General features: G+C 39.9%; 1 protein-coding gene across 8 annotated transcripts in view; it reads right to left on the bottom strand.

Annotated features, from left to right (window-relative positions):
- slc4a11 (solute carrier family 4 member 11) overlaps positions 1 to 15,408 on the bottom strand; it is a 128,662-nt gene extending 113,254 nt beyond the window's left edge. For 2 of the 8 annotated variants that reach the window (XM_049481509.1, XM_049481508.1), the window contains exon 1: positions 15,179 to 15,387. In XM_049481509.1, the coding sequence (XP_049337466.1) occupies positions 15,179 to 15,239 (61 nt within the window). In that variant the 5' untranslated portion in view covers positions 15,240 to 15,387. Of the gene's footprint in view, positions 1 to 1,934; positions 2,109 to 15,178 lie in introns of those variants that run through there. The other 6 variants (XM_049481507.1, XM_049481512.1, XM_049481516.1 and 3 more) reach the window with 5 other exon arrangements.
- Between the last annotated feature and the right edge of the window lie 15 nt (positions 15,409 to 15,423).

The following is a 15,423-nucleotide window of genomic DNA, read 5'->3' as shown; positions in this document are numbered from 1 at the left end:
ACTGTCTACTGTCACGACTGCAGGAACACAGATTTGGGTAATGCAGTTAACTATACTTGACTTGATCACCAGTTTAGAAATCAGGCACACACACACTCACACACACACTTACACACAGAAATAGTAACACATTCATAGCCCTCCAGCCCTCCAGAAAGACAACAGCTATTTCTATTGCACCACCTGCAGTTGTAAATGCCATAAATATATAGGTTTTAGAGAGGAAACGGTAAACATAGGAATCCACCAGACAGAATGTCGACCTTTCATAAGTGCGTATTAATGAGAGACAGTCAGACGATCACATTGCTTGTTAAAAAAGACGTATAAAGTCATAAAGAACAGGGACGTTCCTCATTACACCAGCCTGAGTACAACACTAGAACATTCATCCCATTAATCCCGTTCTCATCGACCACAGATCTGCTCCCAAAACTCCATCACTTCTATCAGGAATCTGCCCGCCTGCTCCCTCACCCATTCATCCACAGGCAGCCAAGGACAAAATGAAACTTGATTTTCTGTAGATAGGCCTGGAAAACCTAGAGTGTGTGTGTGTGTGTAAGTGTGTATGTGAGAGAGAGAGAAAGAGATTGTGACAGCATGCGACATGTGTGTGTGTGTGATACCTTACACAGCAACAGAAATGGATCGAGATGCGTGTTGCCAGACCACCGACCATTGAGTTGTTTTAGTTGTCAGTGAAAAACCACAGTGGTAATTTGCCTCGTTTTGGCAACACATCATACTGACAAAATGCAGTGCGTGTGCTGCCTCTCGGCCGCACACACACTCTCAGTTCACACTCACACACACACACTCACACGAATATGACAACTTTGTTTTCTTGGTCATAAACAGGCAAAAAAAAAAAGCGAGGGAGACATCAGCTGCTGTTCCTTCAGTTGAACCTGAGGGCGAATACATGTAAAATAGCCCAATATGCAGGGGCCAATATGAGTGTGTGTGTGTTTTTGTGTGTGTGTGTGTATGAAAGAGAGTATTTACTGAAACAGGATGTACAGTGCCTATACTGAATAACTGTATGTTACTAAGATTCCTTCAAAGACAGCAGGTAGATTTGAGTGCGCTTCCATGAAAAGAGTAGCCTGTGTGTTAGTGTGTGTTTTAGTGTGTGATAGTGTGTGTCTGTGTTACTGCCTGCACAAAAATGGGTACCCCTCGCAATGAAATGAATGTGAATGAAAGTCAACAGCAGCATCACACCTACAAATAACATCTGCTGTCCCACAGCCCCCCCCCACCCCCCCCCCACCCTGCTCCACCACCACAACCTTCACCGGCTCTGCTGCTCTACAGGTATTTAATGTGCTCTCTCTCTCTGTTTGTGTTCCTGTGTTTGTACCTCTGTGTGTGTGTGTGTTTGTGTGCCTCTGTGTGTGTGTGTGTGTGTGTGTGTGTGTGTGAACGTGTTTACGTGAAAAGGTAAGGAAAAAAAATTGTTTTCCCCATTTCCCTCCGTCTTCTTGACAGACATTAACGGTGTACAAAGTGTTTACGACACATTCCAGAAGACCAGCCCGAAAAAGCCCATCTGCATTCCAGTGTAACACGCGCCCCCCCAAAAACACACGGCACCAGCTCCCGAGAAAAACACTCCGCAGACCTGCACGATTCAGCCAGGAGAAAACTTAAACCAACACGCCCTCATACTCACACTCTCACACACACACATGCATACACATGCACGGCAGCACATGTTCAGGCACACGCGTAGTCGGGGTTCCAGGGACCCCTTTGCTTGCATTGTCGTGACAGTGCACGGGTGCATGTGTGTGTATGCATGTCTGTGTATGCGCATGTGTGTATATGTGTGTGTTTGTAAAACAGCATGTGTAAATGTTTGTGTGTGTGTGTCTGTGTGTGTGTGTGTGTCTGCATGAGTGTGAGTGTGTGAAGGGGAGGTTTCTTACCGGACGGCACGAAATGAAGAACTTTGTTTGGTTCCATGATTCCTTTCTCAACCCATCATTTTCCTGTAGTTCAGAGACTAATGAGGGCGAGATCACCTCTGCTCTGCTCTCCTCCTCTTTCTCTCTCTCTCACACACACACACACACACACACACACTCACTCTCAGTCTCTCTCTCTCTCCTCCGTTCTCCCCTTCTACCTCTCTCTCTCTACCTCTCTCTCTATCTTTCACCCCCCCTCTCTTTCTCTCTCGCTCCCTCTCAGACAGATTCAGTGAGTCAGCCTTGCTCTGCCTCCTCAGAGCTCTGGTTCTGGGTCCTAAAGCCTGCCTGGCTGTTCTTGTCTGTTTCTACCTTACCTACCTGCTGCCTGCTCACGTGCCTGTCTGCCTGCAGTCGAAATTCATAACCTCAAAAACAAGACTGCATGTTAGGAGTGTGTGTGGGTGCATGTGTGTGTGTTTGTGTGCGTTAATGTGAAGGATGAGGGTTTTGAGGCACGCTTGCCTGTCGTCTGCTGTTATGTTATGTATGTCAGTCTACTGTGGTTGAAGTGGTGGGTTTGGGTACATCTCATCTCATCAAGAGGAAGTAACGGATGCGGATGTAAAAATGTAAAAAAAAAAAAAAAAAAAAAAAAACGACGTGTAAAAACAACTTGATATCGGCAAGGAAGTTATTCAATCACATAAATAGGTCACTATTTATGCCAAACAAGCTCATCAGCTCCTATTAATTCAACTAGAAAACAACAAAAAAGCATAAATGAAAATGTTTTCTATTGCATATTGGATTTACTTTTTGTTAAAGAATATCTGAAGCATTCTGTTAGATTTAGGGTGCCAAAAGTGATGGTCTCTGTCCAAACAAACAAACACATGATCTGGTTCGTTTGCAGTGTGAACGTACTTGTTTAGGTGGTTCAGACATTTGGGCTACAAAATTAAATTAAGACTTAAGGTTATCATCACCCATTAAACATTAGAACATGGAAAAGAACCAGTGCTGTGCCGACATTCAACTCGCACTCCAATTTGCACATGCAGAATGCAGCAATATGGGCACAAACGCCTAAGCTTGTGATGGCTGCATCTACTGCAACTGTAAATTATTTACCCTTATTTACAAACAGAAATAAAGGGAATCTGAGAGTAATCTGGATCGCTCATTCTGCTGTGTGTGATTTGCCTGCACTCTGGCAGAATTTGATACAACACCTGGAAAGGCCTCTGGCCGAACAGAGATGATTCTACAAGCCGTTCACTGTCAAGTATCGGGAGACAACGCACACAGAGGAGATGATGACAGAATGTAGCAAAATTCTCACATGATTCATCCATCCCACCAGCACCAGTCTCATTTAACAGGTGGAAAGGGTGCTTTGTTCATGAAATTCTACTCTCTTTTTTTGCAGATATGCTTTATTTTTATTTGTTATTATTAAAATTAATATGTTTCCAAAACGCATCAGACTTCTCTATCAGGTTCTCTACATTTTGTGACGCAGGATATGTTTTCTCCTGATGGTGTCTTTATTCATCTTTGTGCAGGAGTCATAGTCTAAATTCCTGAAGGTTTTACAGTATTTATAAGGCTTTGAAATTTGCATCTCCTGGCCTTTCCTAATGATGACTGTGAATAAGCCATAGCTCTTAACAAGCTAATTAAGATCTAAGACCTTGGTAAAAGTTATCTGAGAGCTCGGTTCTCCAGGGATGTCCAATATTTTGTACAGAGCTTTTTTTTTTTTTTTTTCTCTTAACATTTAAACTCAAACTTTTAAACTTTTACACAACTTAATGAACACATTGATCTTGCTTTAAATGTCGTAATGGATATTCATCCTTATATTATAAAGATCATCTTATAGGCAATCCATTCAATATACAGGATATATATCTTTGCATGCCATCACAAACCTGCAGCAAACAAGAGTACTGGTACAGTTACTCCTCCTTCCAATGTCCTTAACCTACAGGTATGAATATATATCTAGTTACACCTCTATTACTTCCTCACTTCACAACTCATCAGTAGAGAACTTGGTGTAGGGGGTGGGGGTGTGGTTATAAACTGCCAAACACTGCCAAAGCGCCCTCTAAAGTGATCTTCCCTTCTAGTAGAAAACAGTGCAGCTATTAAGTGTTTACTAAACTATCCATACTTGATAGTGTGCCAAAGCGTATTCTCTCCAGACGAGACAATAGTATGGTCCTTCTACAGGTGAGAGATCATGATGTAGTGTCTGGTTTGGTGCTCTAACAATGGGATAAACTGTACTGGGCAGAACAAGACAAAGCAAATAGCCAATATATATATATATATATATATATATATATATATATATATATATATATATATATATATATATATATATCAATAGCCCTATCTGGAGGGGATTAGGTTTTTTTAGACGTCCTCTGAGAAAATTACAGGCTGAATTACCTAGTGTTTTTCGCTGAACTCTGTGGTCCTCCGGTAATTTTATTTGCGCCCGGCCGCACATCTCTAAGTTTTGTCACCTTGTGTTTAATAAAAAAGCAATTTGTCCACTGCCACGCATCGTAATTACACTTTGGGCACGTGATTGCATTGATATTCACGTAAACACAACAGCGAGTGGAAATGGAGGAGCTACTGAACACAATGCCATGTGACCGAGAAAGCCAAAAACTCAGTGGTCCTCCTGTTTTTTCAATTGCAGTCCGGATGCAAAAGTTTTATCAGTAGAAGTGTGAAATATTTTTCACAGATGTTTCCCTGAGAAACTAATTCCATCCAGACAGGCTTAATGATGGGAAAAACTTAAAAAAATGTATTCCCATTCTTAAAGTCCCCAACCCCAATATAATGTACAGAATGCTGTGCAGCAGGCACCCTTTTTATGTTTTGCCTTCTGCCCTTCAAACAGTCCACCGCTGCCTTTTGTTATCTCTTGTTATCTCTCAAAACCGAACAGACCGTTTTTGATACTGTGGCTTTAAGCTTGATACTAAACAAACTCTGTGTCGTGCCTGGCCAAGCTGACAACCCCCTCATAACTTCATAACTTCAATGCGAATAGTCCTTGTTAAACTACTGTAGGATTACTAGGCTGATGTACACAGTGAATTTTATACAGGTTGTTTTTGCAGCTTGAGTCCCATAAATGGACCATATGGACATAATGCAGTGCTGTTTACAAGCTACAGTATATAAAGGCCATATATTACTGTACGGTTCTGCATCATATGGGCCCTTTAATATAAACCCATTACTGACACATGCTTCAATTGCACACAAACACACAGACACACAGCAACTGCATACACACACACACATAGCAACTGCACACACGCACATAATCTTCGAAGGAAAGCACAAGCAATAGGATGCTCTGGAGCAGGCGCTCATAAAGCTAAGGTGACCATGCTCAATGTCAAACATATACAAATCTTGTGATCCTGAACTAATCATTCAACATTCATGCTATCTGACCTCACTTATGCTCTCACAGCAATGTTTCACAGTCTAGTGCAAATTCTCCCCAGAAGGGGAAGAGGATGTTTAGGCAGAAAAGGGGAGAACAAATTATTTTTTAACAGCATTGATTACAGACTATTATGACCTACAGACTTTTAGGTATGTGCTGCACATCTAGAGTTTAGATCCCACACATACACTGTATATTCAACCGTATATGAAGATTCCTTATGATTCCATGTGATTTCAGACATGTAGCTGTGTATACACAGCTAGTTCAATCATCAGCAGAATGCACTGCCAGTATAACAGGTCACTCTGGAACGGCCATGCACAAGTCTAAAGTCACCATGCCCAATTAACGCCATCCGGTAGATAGAGAGGTATAAAGCCCTGCAGCACTAGGCTGTGGAGATGTGGAATCGTCTACTCTAGAGAGCTGCTGCTCCAGCTCCAGAGGTACATTTTTGATCCATAACTATTATCAGTACCTGACCTTACTTATGCTCTTATCAGACCAGATACTCACATCAATATTCCCAACTCCGTATTATAACACTTGAGTTCAAAAGTAACTCCGGAGATGAATTAGGTTATTGATTTATCGTACAATATATGGACATGACTTCCATCAATTTTCCTGACCCTGAAATTGAGGGTTGAGAGTGCATTCAACAACATCCCACACATTTTCAATCACGGTATGTGTGGGCCATGGCATAGCATTTGTGTCTTCAAGGCAAGATTCTGAAACTGATGAAGATGAAGTCATGTTGAATTAGCATTCCAAAAAGGCCACTGGTTGAAGGACATTTTTAACCTAACGTTAGGCTGTCTAAGGGCGTTTTCACACCTGAAGTAAGTTTCTCTGGTCCGGATTAGTTGATGAGTTTTCTCCCTCTGTTTGGTTTGGTTTCACACAGGCATAAACCTAACCGCAACAACATGTGCACTAATAAACCATGGGAGCACACTGTCTCTTCTGATTGATCAGAGCTGTCTGGCAAAGATTCTTTGTTTCAGCTCATTTATCTGGGCAGTGTGAAGCTGCTTTTTCACAGAACACACACGACATGCAGCGCAGATGTCTGCATAGTAAACGGAGTCGTACGGCCATGAGCAGTGAACGCTGCACATGCAGAGTTCAGTGTGAAACTTAGGATGGACAGCAGAGACAGTGTTTGTTAATAGCTGTGGTAATTAACGTTATTTAGCTATGATATCAGATTAAATTGCACCTCACTGGCAGTTTAGCTAAAATAAAAGGAGTATATTCGATAGCTGGGTCGGATCGAGTTTGGATCACGTTTTTACCACAAGTGAATCGCTCCTGAGTTCATTTGGGACCAGACTGAGACCACCTCTTCTAGCAGGTTGTTTTGATCCGCACCCGAGAGCGATTGCTGTTTTCACATCTGCTAGGTTAAACTGCACTAAGGGTACAAACAAAGTCCCTAAGTGCTTATAATGAAAACCAAAGTTGATATGGCTTTGTATAAAATTGCACCCTGAAACCATGACACCAGGCCTACTGGACTTGTGATTTATGACAACTATCATGGCATTTGTTGCCTTCACCAGAACAAAAGTGGGACTCTTCACTGAAGATGACCCACTACTATTCTGAGTTAATCCATGACAGTCTGGAACAACATCATTATAGTCTTTGTTGAACTTTGAAGCGGTTTAAAGGACAATGATCGCAATATTCCTCCACCGTGCAGCCGTCTGCCAATTATGCAGACACTAACAGGATGACTCATGGAGGGAATCACTGCTTGATGAATTTCCGCAATTATGGCTGTTGGGTCACTTCGTTCATATTCATGGACAATAAGCCAGTTCTGCATCTCCATGGTTTGTGGAGGTCTCCCAGATCCTCCCAGATCCTATCGCTGGTGCATGCTTTCTTCTATGCTTCTGTGGTATGGTCATATTCACACATAACTGGTTGGCTAATGATCTGTTGGAATGCTCTGTTTTATATCAGCTTTAAAAGCTTGGTCACTGAATGATTGGATCACTGAATGCAGCGTTATTAACTTGCAGTTAATTGGCTGGCGGTAGTGCTTCTTCCACAATTTCTTCAAAGGCCGCAGAAGCATTAATAATTTCAAGCTTGTTTGTGTGTGCAGGAAAAGGGGTGGATATGGTGGGTCTGGTTTTTATTTTTGCCCACACTATGAGCCTTATAAAAAAAGTGGAACCCTTCTCGGCTCTCTCCATTTAGTTGGCATCAAAGGATCTTTCCATAACACACACCTGTTGGCAGCATGTAAAAGAGTTTTTTTAGAAGCATGCATGCGGATATGAGCGAACGTGATGTGCGTGTTTGTTGTGTGTCGAGCGATGCTGATCGTTTCACACATGCCCGCGAGAGTGTTTGTTAAGAATCAGGTTCAGATTAATGGGGAAGGTGTTTCCTACAGAGTAAAATGCATACGCTGCAGGGCTCCAGACTGCGACTAAAATGGTCGCAAATGCGACCAAAAATATTTTTTTGCGAGTTATAAAATGAATTAAGTCGCCTGAGGCGACAGGTGGCAAAGTAGTTTATTTTATTGCGTTTATTTATTTATTTTATTTTTTGCTTTCTTTTTGGTTGAGTTTATCGGTGTAACTATACTACGGCGCCCAATCATATGGACGTTTTTGCCTACCTCAAAAAAAAAGCCTTGCTCACGGGATTTCACCCAAAACGTAACTACCACAGCAGCGTAGCTAAGCGGAGCTTTTATCCATTGGCGCGCAGACAATGGCAAAGCGAAAAATATCTGATTTTTCACACGATCTACATCTCTGTCGAACGTAAGAGACCTGCTCAGTCCCAGCCTAGCTCTGTTTGCACCCGTGGACTACTGGAAAATACAGACGAAGATGAACTTCCAGGAAAAGTACAACCACAGACATTTTAAAACTTCTTGGCTGCAGGAGTTTGCGTGGCTCAGGTATGACAACATAAAGCAGACAATGTACTGCGAATTCTGTTCGAAAGTAAACAAATACATCGCTGGAAACGCGGATTTTGTAACAGGAACGCATTATTTAAAAAAAAGAAAAACACGGAGAGAGTCGAAAGCATAAAAATGCACGCTTTTTTAGTGTGCTCCGACAAAACCTCCCTTAGCTCGCGCATGTGATAAAACAGAAAAATGAAATTTAATGGAGCCAGCATGCACCTGAAGAACTACCCTTCACCTCCCAAGTCTTGTTAATAAGAAAAAATGGACTGGATGTGTCGAAAACGTATGATAATAACACAGTTTGTGCCGAGTTTGTAGTATTTAACGTTATAGCAGACGACGTCAAAGCGCAGATCGTGACAGAAGCCCAGAAAGCTAAGTATATCTCTGTAATCACTGACTGTGGGACTGATGTGCCCGGCAGTTTTACGTAATCGCTTATTGCAGACACGTTTCTGGTGGTCTACCGGTGTACCAGTGTTTTGTCAAGTTATGCAACCCATCAATACGTGCTTTTTCATGTTTTTTTATAGCAAATCAATTTTTTTGTGCATAAAACAACCTGGACTCACTGTCATTGCACAAAAAGTGTAAATATAAATTAATAATAATAAATACAATAATTAATTAATTATAATTTAAATACAAAAAAAGCAAAAGCAGTTTGGAACGAACTCTCATTGCCATAACTTTACCATGATTTATGTTATCCAAATATACTAACACTACATCTACTGGGGACTTCTACTGCAAACATGCTCTAACGTTGAGCCTCTTTTGAGTTTTCAGAGTTAAATATACACTAGGGTAGCACGGTTTGACAAGGTAGCACAACTCGACAGAACAAGGGGCACTCTTTACAAGTGAGATAGGAAAACATATTCTCTCATTTCATTGTTTGCGTCAAAGACTGGAACTGGCAATCCTGAACACTCAAAAATCCCTTCCAATTAGCCCCAAAAGCAAGCCTAAGCTAAAAAAATTGGTGTGGAGTTGGGGTGTACCATAAGCACACCTGCAATAAAGACTGAGCATTATTGTTTGGCACCTAGAAAAAAATATTGGCGCCCAATTTTTTTATTTTAGGAGCCACTGGCTCCTTAAACATTTTTTTTGTCTGGAGCCCTGCGCTGCTGTATGTAAGACAGACCATACAGCTACACCACAATGTTTTATTAACAAACTCACTCAAGCTGGCATTCCTGTCATCAAGCCGAGGGGGTATTAAATCAGCCGGGCCCCCACACAGCCTCCAACACTGAACACACATTCACGGTGACATCTCCACTGCACCGCCCAGTCGATTCTGCATCAGCAGATCTGTAACGTTATATAATTCGTCTATCTGTCCGCCCACAACAAGCACCTATTAGTCTCAATTTCAGCCATCACAGGTCAACTACAATGATGTCTAGAGGCATCACAATCTCACTGGAACGCAACAGGAGTGGAATCTGGCTGTTTATGAAAAAACTCCCCCAGTGCAACAAAGCCAAAGACTGACAGAGCTATGTCCTAATGTCCATCTGCTAAAGATGGCTTGTAGCATCTTACTTAGATCAAGCTTTCAACGGTCCCATATCTCCAAAATAGTAACTTTCAGGAGAAGATGATAAAGCTTCCTGCTTCCTAGTTTTCTGAAGTATGAGTTGATCTAAATTGATTTCTGGAATATTTCAATTAGTCCCATAAAGTGAAGTTGCTGTTATCTTATGGTGCAAATAATACAGCAACAGCAAAAATATACATGTGTCACAACAAAATATACATTACTGTTGGGACTATCATTTAATCCACTTAAGTGAACATTACATTACAACACATTTTGAGTTGTTATTTTGACAAAATAAATATGAAACAGTGGATGCTGTTTATTACAGATTACATTGTGTCAAAATTTAACAAGAAAATATGTTTGGAAAACAGTTAAATTATTTAAAAGTAGCAGTATTGTGTGCTCATGGGGAACACTGTTTGTTGACCCTGACTGACTACAATTATATTACTAGACAAAGAACAAAATTACACTTGAAAACTTTTTAAGAAAACACATTTAAGAACAGTGTTAAAAACTTCCACTTCCAGGCAGTGGTGGTTGCTATAGTTGTGCTATAGGTGGTTGCTAGACAGTCTCTATGTTGTTCCAGGTAGTTGCTAAGGTATGTCTGGTGGTTGCTAAGATGTTGCTACATAATTGCTACAGTACCCTATCTTGTTAAGTGTTACTGCTGTATTTGTATCAGCTGCACGTATAAAGTTTACTCAAACTTTTGCGGAAAAATATGTCATAATTTACATAAACAATAGAAGAAGAAGTTGAAATCTTGCTCTTCATTACATGCACATGTCACAAAGCAGTATGTGCACATATATTACGCTGGCCATTCTGTTATCTACTGTAACTGTAGATTATTTTTTTCTTATAAACAGAAATGGCCAAATTAATATCAGGAACAATCTGTTATGCCCATTTTACTGTGTGATGTGCATGTACTTGAGGGGAGTCTGTCTCTGGCAGGGAGGCAGAATTTGGCCCAGCCCTATGAAAGGCAACTCGTTAAACTGACAACATGCCACTGTCAGATGCGTGCCCTTCTACAAACCAATCAATGTAAAACATAGGGAAACACAGCCCGAAAGGGTGATGATTAGAGGATATAGCTGTAGTTTTTTAAGCTGCTCACTAAACTGCAGCATGAAATCAAAACTAACCTTTCAGCTATGAAAATGGCTTGTATTGTAGCCATTTTCTTCTGTACACTTCTGGCTTTAACTATTCCAATATATATATATATATATATATATATATATATATATATATATATATATATATATATATATATATATATACACACACACACACACATTTCAAATGACCTTAAATGGGTATCTAGTTTGCTTTGTGACAAATAAAGGGTTAACCTACGGTGTGGGCACAGGATGCAGCTCACTCGCAACTCTCCATTGACCTCTCCATTGTCATTTGTGTGTGTGTTTTTAAAACAGACATTTTAAATACACACACACACACACACACACACACACACACACAAATGTTTAGGCAAGATGAGGAGAACTGTATGCTAAAGAGGATCCCCGCACAGAGGGAGGTTCAGGATGATGCGCTGCCCCCTAGTGATGTTCTCATTCCTCTGCAGGCCCATCTGATCCAAACAAGCAACATTCATCGCTCAAGCTTTCTGACACGCCTATTTATTATTGTTTATTACCTCTCACATTAAACACATGCCACCACATGCACATCTACAATAGTGTGGGTTACTTGTGTGTCCACTTCCTGCCGGTGTTAGACAGTGATAGTCCAATCACAATCACAAGAGGAAATGTTTGTTGTCTTTCAATTCGCCCTTTGGATTTATGGGCAATGGTTGCTGACTATGCCACTTTGGGCCCAACTCAGAAATGACCAGATGACCTGGAGCATCAGTCTTTCTTTCCTCTATTTCCTATTAAAAAGTCATTAAACATTAAAAAACATGCTTTCTCTGTCTTTCTTTTTCCTCTATCACTCTCTCTCCCTCTCTCTCTCTCTGTGACACACACACATACATATATACACACACACAATGTTGCACTACAGCTGCAGGAAGAGGCAAGAGTCAGAATTACTGAACAACACAGGGTGGACCTTCCTTCCCCTGGACGCTCACCTCCAAGTAATATATCTGTGTGTGTGTGTGTGTGTTTTTGTGCAAGAGACAGTGAGTGAGATAGAGTGCAGACAGATAGCAGAGATCTAGCATTTGTTATCTAACAACTGAGAGTCTGACATGCCTGAAAACCACGCTAACGTTTCAGTGAAGCTCACAGAAGAACCGTGGTAAATGGCAATCCACAATATTGGCAGTATGTCAAATATCAAAGTGGACTTCTTACCGTGCACGTGCCCGTTCAATGTTCTGCTGTCGGCGGGCCAAATTTGAGCTCTTTTTACTGTGTTACATCATACAGAGATCATCTTAAACCTTTTATCTAAAAACTGCACGCCACAACAAATCTCTAAACCTCTAAACTCCATCAAGGCCAGGACAGTGTGTGGGAGCCAACAGCATTTTCATGTTGTGTCTGTGTGCATCTTCATGGAATTCTCCACTTGCTAATAATGAGAACAATGCCAAGAAAAGTGTTCAGATTTAGCACAGGTACACTGCAGCACCTAGCTATAAATGTATGATTACCTCTTTGTAAGCATAATGAAGCTTTCCTAACTGAGCATGCCTGTACGATGCTTACTTTAATCTACGTGTGTGTCAGTGTGAGAGAAAGAGAGCGAGAGAGTGGGAGACAGAGATGTGTCTCAAACTTGGGGATTAGGCTTTAGATGCTTCAGCACACTGACAGCTGAGAGACGGATCAATTGAAAGATAGGATAGTCATCCTCCAGTCTCACTTTCATTCCTCTTAAAACATGAGGCAGGGCAGCTTAAGCTCATCTCTTTTGTATAACGTTAGACCAGTGAGGTGAGAAGGATGCACATCCTTTCCCAATTCAGTCTGGATGGGTACAACTGAGATTCACAGAGCTACCAAAAAAGGGCTTTATTTCTTTAAGCCCTTAACAGGTTACACATGTCTATAATCATTAATTTGCACATAAGTTCTGTTTCTGTAATTAAAAAAAAAAAAAAAAAATATATATATATATATATATATATATATATATATATATATATATATATATATATATATATATATATATATATATATATTATGTTTACCCAGTGGAATTATACTTAAAAGCTGGAAAGACATAAAACAAAACATAAAAGTAAAGTAAACCCAATATGTTAAAAAATTCTGCAGAAAATAATTGTTTGTGTTTAGCAAGGGCATGATGCAACAAACTCTCTTTCTGCCTGATTTTGTTAGTTTTTTGACACATAGCTGTTCTTCTGTCCTGGTTTTGAATACAATATTGTGAGTTAACATACATTTACACTTACTCACAGCTGCTCTAAAGTGTTACAAAAGGAGAGTAAACATTTTACCTGCTGGCACATTAAAGTCCATTTGCTCATCTTTAAAGCTCAGTTCTGCCACTAGCCAGCAAGTTGTGCAGTTTCCCTTTTGCCACTTTTGAAGCTCCCCAGTTGACTGACATACTGATCCACCAACCACAATTATTTTCGTTCAGGGGCTTTTACACTTGCATCACATTAACCCCAGCCCACTGTTGTGGTTTTATCTGCAAGCTGATTGGCTCAATTTTTAAAAAGGCAGGACTTCTGTGAACAGACTATATGCTAAGCAACTGGAAAATGTCCAGTCATATTTCAACCAGCATCAACTGCGTATTAATCTTTTTTACTGTAAGTAAATTCTCTGTCCCGAAAGCATCCCAAAGGAGCGTTAATCCCTTTTCGTGTGCACTTTTTCCTGTCCCTGGGACGGGGGGACAGTGTTAGTGTGGAGACCTGAATAATATGCCTTAGTATGTAATAAATCTTGAAGAGTTGAACAACTTATTTCATGCTGCACATAGTCTAGAGATGGACTGTCTATATCAGTCTACCTGTATGGGTGTCACACTGTGATTTGATTTGATACTGGGCGATGTATAATTTTTACCAGTCTATAGTAAGAGACAAACTGTTATTTTCTGTCAGCAGCTTTAACAACAAACACCATCTATGATATGGGGCTGGATAATTATTTGTTATTAATATATATTGCAATATTAAATGTCTCAATAACAATTATAATTTTTTAAAATTGGGATATTAGATTGTTCATATTAAAATGTTCTAAGACATGTATTTCAATACTATACTGGAATTGAACAATATATTATAACGTCATGTTTGGCATATTTAATATGACTTTTGTAGCTATGTCATTGAAAATAAGAACAGTATGAATTTTCATTTTTATTTTAAGAAAGTTTATATAAAATGAAATTGCAGGTCGTGGTATATGACTATTGCGCATGTGCACACTCTGATGAGATGCTGAAATACAGTATATCGTGCTGCCTTAGGGCATAATTTAAATATTATATTGTGATAAAGATTTTGGTCATATCGTCTAGCCTTAGCATTGCATTATACTACTCAATATAAAAAGTTCTTTAGTATATATAAAGATATATATATATATATATATATACATATATATATATATATATATATATATATATATATATGTATATATATATATATATATACATATATATATATATATATATATATATATATATGTATGTATATATATATATATATACATATATATATATATATATGTATATATATATATATATATATATATATATATGTATATATATCTTTAGTGCCAAAAAACTAATTTAACAGCAGTGTATTTTCTGTAAATGTCTTTTTACTCTGCTTAACGTGTTTAAAGTGGAATTTTGAGGTACATTCAGGACAAACTAGTCCTTTATTCAAGTTAAATTACTATCTGAGAAAGGCCTGTGTTATTTCCTTCGCATTAGCACAAAACGGGTGTGCCAACAGATAACGGTTTGGTTCTCAGTCAGGACCAAATTAGCTAAGACAGCTAACGCTAACTAACTAACTACCTAGCTTAGCCAGTTAGCTTGTAGTAGCCGTTGAACGGACAGTTACCGTTAGCTAGTTAGTTTAGGTTAACGTTAGCTAACCGAGCTAACTAAGTATCTCTGCCGCCTCACTGTTTAACTTATATATTAGAGTTTAAAACTCCCAATTAACTAAAAAAAATAACAAGCCAAAAGTAATTTAGCCAAACAAACAGGAGTCAGCTTCGTTTCCAGCGAACAGCGAGTGTTTTCAGTGAGTTTCTGGAGAAAAGTGTTAAACCTACCTTCAGCGAAGCTGTTCACCGTCACCCCCCTCATCTCCCCTCCGTCCCTGTCAGTCTTCATCTCCTCCTGAACTCTGGAACCGCTCAGAATAAACACATCCAGCTCACACCGCTCCTCAGAACATCCTCGCGGCCGGTGTGTTTCAGTGGAAACGGGCGCGCGCTCAGGTAAACTGAAGTAGAGAGTGAGGTATTGTTGCAGCGCGCGGGTGTTTTGCAGGTGCGCATGACAGCTCTGCGCTTCA

This window comes from Astyanax mexicanus, chromosome 7 (assembly GCF_023375975.1).
Source record: "Astyanax mexicanus isolate ESR-SI-001 chromosome 7, AstMex3_surface, whole genome shotgun sequence".
Classification (NCBI taxonomy): domain Eukaryota; kingdom Metazoa; phylum Chordata; class Actinopteri; order Characiformes; family Acestrorhamphidae; genus Astyanax; species Astyanax mexicanus.
This window is presented reverse-complemented; position numbering and strand designations above follow the sequence as displayed.